This window comes from Cupressus sempervirens, chromosome 7 (genome assembly GCF_028749045.1).
Source record: "Cupressus sempervirens isolate cs-2001-9-10 chromosome 7, ASM2874904v1, whole genome shotgun sequence".
NCBI lineage: Eukaryota > Viridiplantae > Streptophyta > Pinopsida > Cupressales > Cupressaceae > Cupressus > Cupressus sempervirens.
This window is the reverse complement of record NC_143124.1, coordinates 381,344,181-381,362,258: the sequence shown is the minus strand read 5'-3', so window position 1 is coordinate 381,362,258 and position 18,078 is coordinate 381,344,181. Positions and strand designations below refer to the sequence as shown.

General features: G+C 34.5%; 1 protein-coding gene and 1 long non-coding RNA gene across 2 annotated transcripts in view; one reads left to right on the top strand and one right to left on the bottom strand.

The window, feature by feature from the left end:
- The first annotated feature begins 3,083 nt into the window (after positions 1-3,083).
- Positions 3,084-5,442, top strand: LOC149547072 (uncharacterized). The gene is made up of 3 exons (XM_089791490.1): positions 3,084-4,591; positions 4,684-4,803; positions 5,047-5,442. The coding sequence occupies exons 1-3, from the start codon at positions 4,556-4,558 to the stop codon at positions 5,362-5,364; spliced, it is 474 nt and encodes a 157-aa protein (XP_089647616.1). The 5' UTR covers positions 3,084-4,555; the 3' UTR covers positions 5,365-5,442.
- Positions 5,443-5,484: 42 nt separating this feature from the next.
- Positions 5,485-18,078, bottom strand: part of LOC149547070 (uncharacterized) — a 30,448-nt gene continuing 17,854 nt past the window's right edge. The window contains exon 3 of the long non-coding RNA XR_016353821.1: positions 5,485-6,073. This is a non-coding gene — a long non-coding RNA (uncharacterized LOC149547070). The remainder of the gene's footprint in view (positions 6,074-18,078) is intronic.

The window sequence follows — 18,078 nt, the reverse complement described above, 5'->3', positions numbered from 1 at the left end:
ATTAACAACTTCAAATAGATTCAAACATTATAAGTGTTAAAGTGAATAATAAAAAATGAAAATAAGGGGATTGAAGAATTGTAGGTACTCCCATAAATAAAGCATGATGACAAAAAGATTGGAACTTCAAAGGAGAAACTACTATATCATAACTATTATCAAAGAGGAATGTAAGCCGTCATTGACATATGATGAGGTGTCATGGGACCTCCAATTTCATAGATAATTTATCTTTTTCAAAATAAGGTAGTGTCCTAAGGCTATTTGCAAAAGGGGTTGGAAAGCTAAACTAGAGGTGTTTGTATTCTTGAAAATGAGATTTGAAATGCCTATTCATAAAAAAAAGGGAAATAACATTTCTTACAAAATTAAATTATTGAATTCAAAGAATGTCAAAGATATTGTTTCCTTCAAGAATAAAAAAATAATTCCTTTTATTTATCTTGGTACTTGTCTAAAGCTTATATTGTTTGAAAAGGTGTAAAACTATAGAAATTGGAGAAGAAAAGGAAACAACAATATACAAGTATGTGTATACAATCTTTACATAGTACAAGGAATTTAGAGAAATGAACATAAAAGTAATATAACAAAAGTTAATACAAAAATATTTATTTAGAGTTAGTATTAGGTGAAATTAGTAGTTTGATATTATATTATTTAGTTATAGATTTTGACTTTAAACTAAGACAATAAAGTAAGTTGAAATAAAATAATCAAAATAAAATTAAACAATATTAAAAATATTAATGCTAAATTTTAATTTATAAAATTATCAATAAAATCAAGTTTCAAAAGATAAAATAAAATAAAATATATCTAAGATATGTAAATATTTTTTATTCAATTAACATTTTAAATTGATAAAATATTAAAAAATTATTTTTATTTTTATTTTAAAAAGTTGTTATATAATTGAGTTTAATAATAATTTTATATTTATCAATCTTTTAATTTCAAATGAATAGATAAAATAATTATTAAAATGTTTATATTTGTATGTTATAAGTAAATATATAAATATTAAAAATTAAATCTTGTTCAAGTAAAAAAAAGTAATAATTGAAATAAATTTTAAAAAGCTCAAAAAAATACAAAGATAAGTGATATTTGTTTTTAAAATTATGATTTAAAAATTAAATATTTATTTTCATTAAATTTCTAATTTTAATTTTGATAATAATATAAAACATAATTTAATTATTAATTAATAAATTTTATATAATAAAACTTAAAATAGTAATATTATGTACTTTCATTTGGACATGTTACAAGTAGTGTACAAATGAAATGACTTTAGTATTAAAATAAAACAAGATAAATAACATTGTCATTAGGGTATTTTTATGCTTACCAAAATTAAGATTGACCAGCCAAAATTAGGATTTGTGGAAAGTTTGTTGTTTTTTTAGATTATAAATAAGGTTGTGGTTTAATTGTGAAAATCAATTTCATTATGGTGTCATGTCCCTTAAGAGGAAGAATAGTACTACTAGAATGAGTTTGTCTCCAAAATTTTCAAAAGGTTGACAATTGAATTTGCTAAATTTTTCACAAATGTTGAAGCAAAGGAACTATTTCCTTGGATCAATAATATTGAATAATTATTTAAGTTTGAGGTAGAACATTCTATGACGGTCAAAGATGTACAAATTTAGAGGGTGAGTACAATTAGACTGTAATGGAAGGGTAAAAGGAAAAACAATAAGACGAGATCAGATAGTGAGAAAAATAAAGATATAGTTAGTTTGTATTCTCTTTCACTTTTGTTCTTTCAACAAGCAATGTTTGAAGAAGCGATCGAGAATATGAAAGAGTACATAGAAGTGTTCTTCAAGGTTACTATTAAAAGATGTAAGTGAAAGAGCATGAAGGAGAAAACAACCCATTGTATGAATGGATTGTAGCCAAGTATTTAATAGATAAATTAGATGAGACTGACTCAAATAGAACATATTTGTCAATCGATATTGTAGGTAAAAGAAAAACTAAACACCAAATTTCAAGTTACAATGAAAGGAAGAGGTACTGGTGGGAGGAATTGTGAAAGAGCTTATGATTTAAGAAATAAAAATGAGGAGATGAGTAAGGAGTATTCCACCAATATGAACTAGAAACCATTAGGAATGAGAAGGTGATCATGACTTGTGCTTATTAATGGAGGGAAGAATTATAATAGACATTAAGTTACACAGTAAAACAAACATATAGCAAATCCACAAACATATATTTGAAAGCAAGAGAAGCAATTTGCAGACCCCGTACATGTTAATTTCTCAGCTCCTCCTCTCAAGAGTAAACATAAATAAGGGATTCTATTTGCATAATCACAAAGTTCAGAATCGACATACACTACTTCTACTAGTTGCTTCTGCATGAAAACAAAAGGTATCCAAATTGAGAAGTGGGTCAACTGCTTCATATACAGCTTAAATAATGACGATTAATTTTGAGATTGAGGGTCTTCTTGACATCGAGGAAACAAACTAAGTTAAGAAATATATATAAATTTAGCCTTAATTTGGTGGCTTTTAGTTAATTTTGTTCACTTCATTTCTGACACAATATTTCTTATAGTCAATTTTTGTTGTGTTGTGTTGACGAAATGCGTAAACATGAAAATAGAAAGCGTATCTTACCCAAAAAAACACTTGAAACAATTTTTGTACTTCAAACTTATAGAATTTTATTGAAATTTTATTTTATATTAACGAATAGTTTGTTGCATAGCTGTGTAACTTCGCTAAGAATTGATTAAGTGTTTTTTCAGCATTTACACTTCTATACTATTTTGAATTAAGTAAATTCAATGTAGATGATCTCTACTTTTCTTTTTCCTGTATTTCTTTGTTGATTGGGAGTAATTTAGCAAACAAAAATTTAAAATTAATGTAAAGTGGGCTTCTAAGGTCTCTGTATGAACATGACATAAAACTAAGCAAATAAACAAAAACAAAATGTAGTTACAAGAGCACGCCTCTAATTAGGAAACTATTAATATCTTCTATCCAAAATCAGGTGACAAAGATTTATGGTTGTCTTTGATAGTGTAAGCAGAAGCCACAAAACAAAGCATGGAAAGCAAAAGGGTTAAATTCCTCCCTCCAACAAATCAATACATAAGGGGAAAAATACACAATGAGTTCGTGAACTCAGTGTTCTACGAAATATGAGATAGCCAGGAAGCCGATAAAAATGTTAAGCGAAAATAATACAATACCTGAATATTGAAAAACCTCACAGGTAATGTGCTCAATCGAAATATGAGTCCACTAAAAAGTCACAACAAAGATTGGGTTTTTACCATTGCTGCCCCAAGGAAGAATGAATAAATAGAATGTGCCGATCGTAGAAATTCAACATGCAAATTGAATGCTAATGTCGGCTTGACAGCAATAAACATCGTCCAAGATAGTAAGTAAAGGACACGCAAATGAATGGAAACCACATTTTCTCCAAGCTTGCTGTCACAAACAAACAATAAAAATTGTAAATGTGATCCACATTACGAAAGATCTTACAAAGATTTTCTTGTGGAAATTTGATTCAGCTTCTGTATATGACAAGACTATTGAGAAAAAATCTAACAAAGCATTCAAGTTCTAGCAAACAGTAAGGTCAATTATTGTACACCAAAGAACCATACAAACTATTCAGAGGACACCACAATCAAATTCTTACCATAATACAGTCTGCTTAATAAATACAAGAACTAAACCCACAGCTGTGGACTCACAGAGTGTGCTGGATAAATTATAAAGTGGACTCAAACATGGAGCCCTACTGTATGAAGTACGAACCAATTAAAACCCATTGGTTCAAGCAAAATGAGAAAAAGCATCCTGCCATTTGGCAGGAACTCACGGCATGATAACATACAAATAATTTCTTGACTACATGCAATAGAATCTTAATGCGTTTGTCAAAAGGAGGCAGTTGAGAACGCGTTGTTTACCTCCACAATTACTTCCATATATAGGAAGATACTGGCCTCACACCTATTGAACGGTTTGCAACTCTGAATGAGTGCAAAAGTTGACATTTGCATCACTTTTGGAGTCAAGAAATCAACATAATTACAGGTCACGGCTAAATTATGTTTTCCGTAGGAGATATGGGGGTCACTTCTCAGGTTTTATCTGTATTTTGATTGCAAGTCCATATCTATATGTGGTATCTGCTAAGTTACAAATCATCTACTTAAAGGCTACGAAGTCTCTTGAAAAAGAGCTTGGTTTTATCATTTGGTTGAAGAGGCATATTCTATACCCTCAAGTAGAAGGTGCAGTCTTTTGGTGAAGCCTTCTCTGAGATCATACTTGTTTTATAAAGCAGTCATAGCTCAGAAACAATACGATATGATTTCTTTCCAGCCACTTGTTACAACAATTCACTGTTAGTCTCCTGGCGACCCCCACTTGGGTTTCATCTTTCAATACTAATTTCTTCCGTTGCTTCAACTGCTTCAACCTCTGCTACCGCCTCTGAAATTATTGATAGACTTCTTAATACTCGTGAGGATACACCAGATCTCAATCTAGAAGAACTAGTCCACATGATTGAGAGCGTTATTTCTCAATACAACACTAAGGTAGAAAACATATGTACCTTACAAGAATATCTATGTTTGTTTCCTTAATTCAAGGATGGTTTTGTATCAATAAGGTTGATCATTGGTTGTAGGGTAAACGAAATCCATCTTATGTGGGACTAAATAATGGTGCAGCTGACCCTCCTTCCGCAGGAAATACATTCAAATTATCCGAAGTGGTGTCAAAGCATGTCAAAATCATTTCTTTTCAGGTGATATTCCCCTCTGTAGGAACATGTACTTCCGGTCATATTCCTCCTAGCACAAAATGATTTAAGTTAGCAGAAAACTGAATTGTGTTTTCTAATTGGAAAGATTTTCTATTTTGATCAAAACATAGGTTAGAACTAGATTTCATTTACAATTAAATTCTACTAGTTAATTTTAATAGCCAAAAGAAAGGGAAATTGTGATCTTTAGTACCTCTGTGAAGTTAATATGGCTTTGTGGATCAGATGTCAAAGTCTCTTGGAGATAAACATGGGACAACTATAGCAGTGTTGAATGCCATTGGAAATATGCATTGGGTTGGAGTGGGGTTCTTGTTGGTTGCTGCTGTCTTAGAAAGACTGGAAACAATAGAATCTAACAGAATGGAGCGCTTGAAGCTTCTCAAGTCCATGAATAATTTATGCAAGGTAATAATGCAACTCCAGCGTCTTCCTTGTCTAAAATATGAGATGCAGACAAGGATTAAAGAATCTTTACAGTTGATAGTTGAAGGAGCAATATTGTGTTGTTTTCAAAAGAAAAGAAAAACACTTGGAAGGTAAATCCAGAGAAGTCCTTTCCCTTGCCAATTAGTAAAGGCTTCCAAAATTTGACTGAAAGAAAAACTCATTTTCTATTTTCTTTTTCTTGCACGTTCTGCCCTTGTTAGTACAGATAAAAAATATCAAATCTACCTTTTCTTGCATATTAAGATAGTTTGAGAACTGCATACATTTACCAGGACCAAAGTTTATCAGAAGGTAGCAACCACAAAAAATATGATGATACTGATTTAGTTTTATGTCTCACCTGAGACTGTACCTACGGCTACAGATATATACAATGGCTTTCAACATATCACCTATAACATCCACTAGGATCCATCAAAAATATAAGAGAGCATTAAAAAAAAAGTAAGTAAACTATCCAGCTTGATTAATCCCATGCATCAATTATGCTATTGCTGCACTCTGCCTCGGCACATTCAAAAGCTCCAATGGGAGGACCTACTGCAGGTGTACTGCCGGGTGTATCTTCCCAGGATAGTGCTCTTTTTTCCCATTGTTCTCTGATCTTTTTGTTCTCTTGATTGATATCAACGTGTTTGTTCTTGGTGAATTGCTTAAGACTCTCCAGCTCTTCCGGATTCAGCATATCCGAGTAGGTATTGAAGTAGTTTGCTGATTGAATGTCCTCTTTGTATATAATCATGGCTCCTCCTCTTACCAAGATCATGAATCTGTCTTTAGGTACTTCAAGCACAGCAGAGACCTGTGACATTATGACATTATGTAAAAATGGGTGAGTTTAAGATTAAACCCAGTATGATCCCGTCTCCTGTTTCCAAAAATCTCTTTGTTTCTCTGCTTCCAGATGAACCACAGTATTTCAGCAGTAAGAATAAACCAAAAATTGTTCATTTTGAAATAAAAAATATCCACAAAACTAGTAAGGAGTTCATGCTACAAGAGATCTGGTCTAGAATTATGAATTCCATCTAACAGGTTGACCAAGAAAAGAGACCAAATATTACTAGTAAATTTGCATTCAAATAAAAGATGTTCAAAGGTTTCGGGACAATTGCAAATAGAACAAGTTACAGCTTCTATACCAACAGAAGAAAGAACAGAACCCACAGCAAGCTTATTGAGCAAAAGGATCCAATGAAAACAAACTTTCTTGGGCTCAAGAGGGAAGTGCCAAAACAATTCAAAAACAATGTGCCACCTAGAGACTGACCAGTTACAGCCTCAGTTTTGATTAATTCTGCTAAATGTGCCATTATCTTCTTTCAACAAAGAGTACATTTGTTTAGTGGAAATATCTAATAGCATCTTACCATCAGACCATTTCACCTGATCAGTATTCATAATCTTACCAGGAAAGAACCTGCCTGTAGCTTTTGAAATGAGAGTATATACTATAAATCTTCTTTTGAGAAGGGCAGGTATTGAATTTCTCCCTGATTTCTTCCCATGAATCCAATTGGTTGTCAAAAATAATATCCCTAATGTGAGGGATCTCTATAGAGTTCCAATACTAAGCAAAACAACATTGGGTTAAAGCAAGAGGTTTCTTGTTAAGATAAATGCCCCATCAAATAGATCCAACATCATATCTAGGATTGCTCCCAACATCATACTTAGAGCAGAGAAGATGTCCTACCCAACACCATGCTTTCCACAGAGAAGAAAACACATTAGATCCAAACACCTTGATGTCAAAATCACCAAAACAATATCAACTAGGGGGGTGTCCTTCCACTGCTTACCCTTTCTAATGGCTGACAGTTGTAGACTATTTCGCACAAGAGCTTTCCAAATTTCATTACCATGGAGAGTCTTGAATATCCATTTGGAGGCTAGTGCGATCCCATGAGCTTTCAAGTCCTTAAGCCCAAGGCCACCCCTTTCTCCTGGTTTGCAACACCAGTCCCAGTTTACATTGTGCCTTTTCTGTGCCCCATGCCATCCGACCAAAGGAAATCCCTCAGAATTTTATCAAGCTTCTCATTTTGATATTTGACAAACAACCAAGAGGATGCATAATAAATTGTATGGGAAGCCAACACTTTTCGAACTACTTGAATTCTACTAGCCAATGACAACATGAGTTTGACATTCCAGATGCTCCCACATATCTTTGATGGAAGGGTCAATTGCAAAAGGGATGCCCAAATACTTAATAATGGTTGTGGGTCCTACCCATAACCATTCTCTTCTTTGCAGCCAATCTGGTGGTTCTTCATTTCAACCTAGCACTGTGGATTTATGTAGGGCGATTTTTGCACCTGATGCTAGGTAAAAAAATTGAAGTCTGTTCAGAACATTATCAAATTTATCTTCAGAAAGCTTGACAAACAGGGGAGTATCATCTGCAAACTGTTCATTGATTAATTCATCTTGGTTAGGTAAGGAAATACCTTTCATGGGGGGGCCAAAATCTGAAGCTTTGAGAACATAACAAAACGCATCAGAAACAACCACAACAAGTGTTGGAGCAATAGGACACAATTATCTGATAGACCTACCAAGAGGGGTGGGGTCAGAGATTTCTCCATTGACCTCAATAACAGTGGAGGAGTCTTTAAACAAAACGGCTGTTCAACTGCAAAAATATTGGGGGGGGGGGGAACCAAATGCATGAAGCATATTAAAAACAAAGGGCCACTCCACTATGTCATATGCTTTTTCAAAATCAAGTAACACCATTACCACATTCTGGTTATCAGCCTTAGCCTAGTGTATTGCTTCCTAGCTAGAAACAATATTTTCTAAGATGTATCTGCCTTTAGTGAACCCTGTCTGAGTAACTGAAACAATCTTGTTGAGAATGCTAGCCATCCTTCTGGCCAAAAGCTTTGCAATAATCATGTAGAAAAGGTTCAATAAAGTAATAGGTCTCCAATTTCTGACTTGGGACTCCTCTCCACTTTTAGGAAGTAGTTTGATTATACCTCTATTGCTATCCTCACCAAGAGATCCCTTCTCAAGTGCATCTTGATACATCTCCAAGAGTTCAAGGCTAATCCTGTCCTTGTTTTGCTTGTAAAACTCCACGGGAAGACTGTCCAGACCTGGGAAATTCCCATTTGCCATTGAGCCTAGAGCGTCTTCAAAAGTTTAATGTTTTTACTAAGCATCTTCTCATCCTCCTTTGATATCTCTTTGGGAATCAATTTTATACATTGTTCCAAAGCCCTATGATTATCAGCCCCATCCTCTGATGCACTCATTATTTCTTTATTATCACTGGTGAATCCATTATGAGATTGAATGCCTCTAGTCATCTCTTTATTCTGTTTTGCCCTGATGATGTTAAAGAAATACTTGGTTCCTTTCTCACCATCTTTGACCCAGGTCATTTTTGCCCTAATTCTCTGCTCTGAGCAATCATAGTTCTAAATCTTTCTAAGCTGAATCTTAGTATGTATCAAGTTTCTTCAAGGCTTCTATCATTACCTTAGTCTGTGAGTCTCTTTCAGCCTCATTCAACTTCATTTGATAATACCATTCCTCATATTTCCTATCTTTGGCTTCCTTCTTACCAATAATTTGGAGAAAAAATCTCCAAGCATCAAACAAATGTTCCTAGGTCTCTCTTGGAGTACATGCAGTGTTGCAATACTTAGTAAGACAGGTTACCGTTTTAGTTACTTCAAGATTTTCTTGACCTTTAAGGAAAGGTACATTGAGCTTGAAGAGATTGTTTTTCTTCTGTGTTGAGATTGCAAAGTTTAGAGGCCATGAAGGGCAATGCGAGCAGAGATAGGGGAGCGGTCAGAAATGCTGGCAGGTCGGACTCTTATAGGAGATTGGCTAGGACGATGAGAGAAGACAAAAAACAAAGGTATTCGCATACATCCTATCAAGCCTGCAATATATCCTTTTCTTACTGGTTTGATTATTGCACCATGTAAACCAAATGCTATCAAATTCTTTCTTTCTTTTTGTTCTTCATAGGATCACAAAGGTTAAGTCTTCTTTTGAACTTAGTCCAGAAGAAAAATCCATTACCTTTCAGAATATTTTTGACTCCTCCATATTTATCACTACTACACTCAATCATGTTATAGTCCCCCACCACAATCCATTTAGCAACAGGAAGGTTTATCACCAACCAATCCCAAAGAAAGGCTCTCTTCCTGTAGTCATTCAGAGCATAAATGTTACAAATCCCCACCTTCTTATCATCTGTATTGAATACAACCCATTGGGCTCTTTGGCAAGGGGAGACACTTTAGTCTCAATTTTATCAGACTGCTCAAGGCCAACCAAAGTGGCTACCCTACCTTTTCCTCTATCATGATCAAAGTACAAAGAGGTAGCTTTTTCCCATAATTTTTTTAGAGCGTTAAAGGTAAGATAACCAGTTATGTAAATCTCTTGTAAACATATAATTACCTTATTGGTAAGCATATTACACCATTTCCTAACAATATACTTTATGTCAGGCATTTCAAGACCCCTTACATTCCAGCTATGTATGTTTATCATTATGAATTGTTTATGGATGGTTTTTCATTCTTATAAAGTCTATTCAAACACTCGGGCATATCAAGGCTTTTATGTTTACTTGCTTGCTCAATGGATTTAGCACTATTCTGCCTTTCAAAGACTTTTCTTTTCTTTTTTGAACTCTTACTAACAACTTTAGTGAATTGGGCTTCTCCATTTTTCAACAAACCATTACCATCAACTTCAATGGGGACAATATGAGATGAGTTTACCTTTTCTACTGGAGAGTTCATGATCTCAAATGGGACATTTCTCTGCTCCAAAGAATTTTGTTCATTTCTCCTTATCTCTTTCCTTTTTCATTAATATTTTCAAGTGTAATTTTTTGTGCATTCTTTTTGGTGAGCATATCATCTTTTTGAATCTCCCAAGGAATTGGGAGATATTGAGGATGACAACCGAAAGGGTTAGGGTAGACACTTACATTAGACCCATTTGTGGGTATCACATCCAAATCCTCTTCGAAGAGAGGGTTAGACAAGGTAACAAACTTTCCTTCTGGTTTATCTAGAGTACCATTGCTAGGCATATTCTTTTCATTAGAGGAGGCAACTTCATTTCTCCCTTCGTTAGACAAAGGGTTCTTAATATTTTCACCAGAAATTTCCTTCCTCAAAGGGTTAATAGAGTCATTTACCACAAATGTGACATTGAAGACTTTTAGATATTCTTTAGGGATGAACAATCCCACCTTGTATGACTATTAAGCTTGCAATGGAAACAAGCTCCTAGGTTGCCAAGCAAGACAATTTCCCAATTGAAATTTTTCCTTCAATGTATACATAAATCCTTTTAGGAAAAAACATCTCAGAGTCTAGAGCAACGAGGATTCTAGCATTCAAATGCAAGATTGTGACCCTTGAATCCTCAATTGAAGAGCATAGCCCAATGGTTCGAGCATATTAAGGATGAGGGTCAGAATTCAGGCTGGACCCCTCTCAATTTGACCCAATTTGGAGAAGGACGAGCAATCACTTGCTCAACATTGTCATTGGGTGACCATGGAAAGGCCCTAAATAGGGTTTGGCCAACATTGAAGAAGTCATTTTTTAACACTCGCTTGTCATGAGATTTCATAAACACGAAAAATAAACCCTTCTAAATCATTCTACTAAAGCTTACAACAATTCTAGACTTTTTTCTCCACACATTGCTGAACCAATCATCCAAAAATATTCTAGTAGGTAAAAATTTCATTATCCATGCAAACAAAAAATATGGCAATGTTCCTTAAATGAGATTACTCAAATTTAATAGCTTTTACCATGTCATCATTTACAGAGAGTGAAAGGGTTTTCACACTGGGCAAGAGGATCTTACTATCTTCTCCTTTGGAATTTGTAGCTTCCACGAGGCCTTTGTCTCCCATTCGATGTCCATTGGCATGGGATCCACTCCTCTAACTGCTCCCACAACCATTTTTCTAACAAATTCTCCATTGAAACACACTTAAGTTGGGTAGATTCAGTAACCACTGCCTTATACGATGGTTTGGTAGATTCAATATTAACATTTTCCACCCCACCAACAATACCATTTGCATTAATTGCATTTTTCCTCTCATCATTAGCAATTGCATAACTTTCTAAGAGCATACAACAAATAATCAATTTCCGATCACAACAAATCGAACCCAAGATGGCACAATTCTTAGAAAGGAATGCATGTGCGTGAGGGAAACAAAAAAATGCATAAAAAAAAGTTAGAACCACAATGCAAAGAAATGATAGAAGCAAACAATATTACTTTTGTCAACCTTATAAAACCTTAAACATATGATCAATATAAAAGAAAACCATAAGAAGATACACATACATAACCATATATGTTAACTAGGGAAACCCTTGATCAGAGGTAAAACCTCAGTGGATATGATACCCACAAAATGATGTCCTAATATATAAGTTCCTTGTAAGAAGATGGACTTTGTTAGGAGCCAATGAAGTACATTTAGTACATATCAGTCCCTGTTAGGAGACTTTGAATTCCTATGAGGAGATTCCAACTGTGTTAGGAGTTGTAGAAGGTAGATGGACACACTGTCCAAACAGTTTCAGGGGCAAGACCACCGAACTTATTGTCCAACCGGCCTCTATATTATTCCTATCAGAATAATAGAAACGCAATTGATCTCAGCAACTCAAACTCTTGCTTTGTCCTCTTACCATGCCTCTTTTGCACCAAATACTTCTCAAATCTCAATACCAGATTTGCAAACTTGCATCACAATGATCCCTTTGATCGCTTACTCGCATTTATCACTTAACTTATCGCATTAACAAATTACTTGCATACACTCATACCCATTCCATCACAAGGAAAATAACTTTCCTTTATACCATGTCCTCAAAATAATTCATTGAGTTGGCCTTGAGGCTTTCCTAATTAAAATTACAATAACAAAATATTGTCAGTTCATAGTCTTTTGAATTTCTTACACGTGTGACCTTGGACTTTGTGCACTCACTGACATCATCATCAGACTGTCTTTTGTCTCTATCTAACTTCGCTCATCCAAATTCTATCCTTGTTAGAGGATATAATCTGAACACTAGAAGCCACTTCTCAGGAACTTTATCTGCAAACTATCTTCTATAATCACAAATAACTCTTACCAGTCTTCGACTTTCTGCATGTGCTCTTAGCCATGTCATCAAGACACACTGTAGAACATGTCATCAACCATGCTTAACCTCATCTTCAATACTCGATTTGTACGATCTCTATCTCTGTCTGCTACTCTGCCAATCTTCACAGTATGTTGACATCAATAACAAACATAGTCATGAATGCAACACACAATCATGCTAACTGTCTCTCCACTACTCTAGCAATGCTAGACTATTCCTCCATAGGAATATCATCAGCATTCATGCTAACAATCTCCTCCTTTGGCATTGATGGCAACATAGATGAAAAACATCTAAATTCCAAGAATACCAAATCCAACTCTGCTTCTTTGATCTTTTGAAATCCTCTTCATGAATCTGAAACTCTTAGGAACAACTATTGCTCCCCCATTGATAAACTTCTCAATTGTTTATGCTCTTATGTACTTTCCCTTATTGACATCAATCTTTTCTTCTTCGTAACTCTCCCACATTCACAAGAGATTCTCTCATATGCATTCACTCCCCCCCCCCCATTCATAGGAGATGTTCTTCATGCACTACTTCTCCCCCATTAACATCAATGACAAAGGCATCATTATGTCAATCTGCTGCTTAATGTCTTCAACCAGCTCAAGTGTCCAAAGGCATTGCTAAATACCAACTACCAAGAGTCCTTCATGACTCTGCTCAATCATAGATACTCCCCCATAGAGGAAGTATCAACATTCAGTCCAAATAAACAATAGTGCTTTGTACCACTGGATTGATGCAATCTCTCCATTGTCTACTCAAAAGTAGGAAAGGGCATAACTCCAAGCATACCTCACAAATATTCAAATGTATCCTTAGGCAAAGGCTTCATAAAAATATCTGTAATCTGCTCCTTTGTATTAACATACTCCAATCTGATCTCTTTCTCTGCAAATTTTTCTCTCAAAACATGATACTTAATGGATATGTGTTTTGTCTTAGAATGTAATACATCATTCTTAGACATACTCACTGTACTTGTGTTATCACAATGTATGATAACAGGTTTTGAAAACACTATCCTGATATCCTTCAACATTTGTTTCATCCACATGATCTGCTTGAAATTGTTTGCTGCTGCTACATACTCTGTTTTTGCTATACTCTGTGAAATACAATCTTGTTTCTTGCTTAGCCAAGAAACCAATCTTCCTCCAAGGAAAAATGTTCCACCACTTGTACTCTTTTTGCCATCCATACTACCTGCCCAATCCGCATCAATATATGCACATAGAGTAAAGTCATTTCATTTATCATACCATAACGAAAAATAAGGTGTACCCTTCATATATCTAAATATCCTTCTTACTGCTGCATAGTGTGATTCCTTAGGATCAGCTTGAAATCTTGCTACTATACCAATTGCATTTGCTATATTTGGTCTTGTGTGAGTCAAATATTGCAAACCTCCAATCATGGATCTGTACTACTTTTGTTCAACCGTAGGTGTCTCATCTTTGCTAGATAACTTGTGACCAATTATCATAGGTGTACCAACATGCTTACAACTTTCCAAGCCATATCTCTTCAATAAGTCTTTCAAATACTTAGTTTGTGATAGGAAAATACCATCACTATTCTGGACAATTGGTAAACCCAAGAAATATTTCATCTTACCAAGCATGCTCATTTCAAATTCATTCTTCATTTCATTAGCAAATTCATCACTTGCTTCATCATCACCTTCAAAGATTATATCATCCACAAATATTATAATAATCAACAAACCATTCTCAATTTCTGTCAAATATAATTATATAAGTTACTATCTACAGTGCTTTTAGCAAATCTCAATTTTGTCAAATACTTATCCAACCTTGCATACCAGGTTCTAGGCACTTGCTTTAGTCCATACAACGCTTTCTTCAGCTTGCATACCACATCTCTTTCCTCTGTCAAAAGAAATCCTTCAGGATCAATGTAGACTTCTTCTTCAAGTTCTCCATTTAGAAATGTTGACTTCACATCCATCTTATACACTTTGAACTTCTTGTTTGCTGCATAAGCCAAGAACATCCTTACTACTTCAATTTTGGCAATAGGTGCAAATGTCTTTTCATAGTCTATAGTTATACCTTCTTGCTATGAATATCCTTTGCATACAAATCTTGCTTTGTTTCTCACAACCTCACCTTGTTCATTCATCTTGTTTTTGAAAATCCATTTGTTTCCTATAAAATTCTTATCCTTAGGTCTAGGGACCAATTCCCATGTATCATTCTGCACATTCTGATCTAGTTCTTCCTTCATTGCTTGAATCCAATGATTAATTTTACATGTTTCATCTGCACTCTTAGGTTCAACTTGAGAAATCAAGCATACTTATTCATGTACTTTGTTTCTTGTCATAACTCCTTTGTCTTTGCTTGCAATACTCTGATCAGCAAGATGATTCTTTGTCGAATTCTTGTTTGGTGTTGGTGTCATTGTCTCAACTATTACTTTTGGTCTAGGTTTAGATCTTGGTTCCTCTCTTTGTTCCATAACTTGAATATCATTCTGCAAATCATTGTTAATCTCATAAAAGTCTCAAAATTTTCTTGGATAGGCTTAAGATTAGCTTCTTCATCATCATAATTATAATCGAGCATTCTCTCTTGAACTCTAAACTTTTCATCCACTTTTACATATGCGCTCTCAACAATAGTCTTAGTTCTCTAATTAGAACATCTATAATATTTTCTTTTCAATGAATAACCAAGGAACATACTTTCATCGCTTCTTGCATCAAACTTAGCAATGTTATCATCTCTCTTGTTATAACATTTACTTCCATAAATTTTGAAATACTTCACTGATGGTGCATTTCCAAACCACAATTTATAAGGTGTCTTATTTATACCTTTTATGATCTGCACTCTATTCACTGTATACACTGTTGTATTACCTTCTCTCCAAGATGTCTTTAATATATCATTCTCAAACATCATAGCTCTTGTTGCTTCTGTTATAGACTTGTTTCTCCTCTCAGCTATACCATTATGCTCAAGAGTCTTAGGGTCTAATAGCCACCTCTTAATACAATTCATTTCACAAAAAGTATTAAACTCGTTTGAGGTAAATTCTCCACCTCTATCTGATCTTAAACATTTAATCTTCGATCTAGACTCATTTTCAAGTCTATTCTTAAACAACTTAAACTTCTCAAATGCTTCAGACTTTTCTCTAAGGAATGCTACCCACATCATCCTAGTAATGTCACCTTTCATCGTAGAATCCTCTTTTTCTTTGTGGGTCACTAAGATTTGTGTAAATAATCTCCAATTTTGTTGTTGTAGAAAACTCCTTGCTAGGAAAATATTTTTTCTTTTTCTTAGCCATATCACATTCCTTGCACACAACATTAGTAGGCTTCACAATTTTTGGTAAATCCCTAACAGAAAATGTAGTACTTTCTTTCACAATATTGTCAAAATTTATATGACAAAACCTTCTATGCCACAACAACCTGTTATCAACTTTAGCAACCAAACATGTCATCTCTATAGGATTTAGCTGAAAAACATTACCTCTGGATCTTGTACCAGTGTCAATCATCTTACCATTCTTGTCCTTGATGATGCATGTTTTCTCTATGAACTGTAATTGATATCCCTTATCAACCAACTTTCAAACACTCAAAAGGTAATGTTTTAATCCATCAACAAAATAAACATCATCTGTATTAGTTTTCCCATCAAGAGTAATAGATCCTATTCGCTTCATATGACAAGTCACATTGTTACCAACTCTAACAATTCCTCCATCATGGTTGTTGAACTTAACAAATTTATTTATATCACCAATCATGTGATGTGAACAAGCACTGTCTATGATCCAATCAGATTTCTTCTCAACTTGTGACACTAGGGCTTTCTCTTCTCTGACTTCCTTTTCAGGATTTTCTTCTTTTATAGCTACAAATCCTAACTCATCATCACTCTCACTCTTTTCCTCGAATTCATCATCATCATTTGCATACAGGCATTCTCTAGGTCTTCTAGACTGGAAATTCTTTTTGTACTTCTTTACTCTTTTAGGACACTTAAAACCATAATGACCAAATTCATTACAAGTCAAACATTTAAATATTTTCTTACCATTAGGTTCTCTGTTCACAAGCAAGGCTATTCCTTCTTCAATCTTTCTCTCTTCCTCAGATCTGGATCTACTACTGCTAGCATAATCTCCACTAGTGCTTGCACTCCTTGATAAGGAAGGGCGAACACTTAATGCACTAAAAGTAGTCTCCACTCTAGGTAAATCTCCAAATTGTTTCAAACTTACTTATGTTGCCTCCAATCTTCCAAGAAGAGTCTCTCTAGAAAATTTCTTAGTACAAGGTATCACTTGCTCAATCATCTACAATGTCTGCTTGCATGTGGTGTCAAAGTCTTCAAGATCTTCCATATGATTTCATCTTCATCTTTAGTTCCATTACAAGATTTTATTCCTGCAAAAATCTTTGATTGTTTGCCAATATAACTTCTTACAGATTCATCTTACATCATTTTAACCTCTTGAAATAAACATATCCAATTTTGCAATCTAATTCTCTTAGCATGCTTATTACCTTCAAAAGTAGATTCCAAAGCTTTCCAAATTTCATGAGATGATACCAAGGATTTTACCTGACTATACTCATTTTCAGGAAGAGCTGACAAAAGTGCTTCTCTAGGAAGCATATTACATATGAAAAAATCTCTTTCAGCTTCACTACATTCTTCAAGTTTGTTTTCTTCCACAATGGTCTTCTCATTCTTTCTAACCAGCCAATATCTTGGACCCAAGCATGGAAAATGTGTCTTCATCTTCTCTTTCCAGTTGTCATAGTTAACTACATCGAACTTAGGACTTTCTATCTAAAATGACCTGCCATTGATCTCCTAAACTTGTTAAGTTTTTCCTTCAAGGACCTGATGCTCTGATACCAATTGTTAGAAAGTATAGTCCACCAACATAACTGAGGTGGGGAGGGGTGAATAAGTTATCAGATCAATATTACTTTTATCAACCTTATTAAACCTTAACATGTGATCAATATAAATAGCAACCATAAGAAGATACACATACATAATAACACTAGATATGTTTACTAGGGAAATCCTCAATTAGAGAGAAAAAAGGATGATACAAACAAAATGATGTACCAATATATAAGTTCGTTGTAAGAGGATGGACTCTGTTAGGAGCCAATGAAATACATTCAATACATATCAATCCCTGTTAGGAGATTTTGAATCCCTGTGAGAAGATTCCAACCCTATTAAGAGTTGTAGAAGGCAAATGGACCCATTGTCCAAATAGCTTCAGGGGCAAGACCACCAAACTCACTGTCAAACTGGCCTCGGTATTATTCCTTTCAGAATAATAGAAATGCAACTGATCTCAACAACTTAAACTCTTGCTCTGTCGTCATACCATGCCTCTTTTGCACCAAATACTACTCAAATCCCAATACCGGATCTACAAACTTGCATCACAATGATCCCTTTGATCGCTTACTCGCATTTACCATTTCACTTATTGCATTCACAAATTATTTGCATACACTCATACCCATTCCATCACAAGGAAAATAACTTTTCTTTATACCATATCCTCAAAATAATTCATTGAGTTGGCCTTGAGGCTTTCC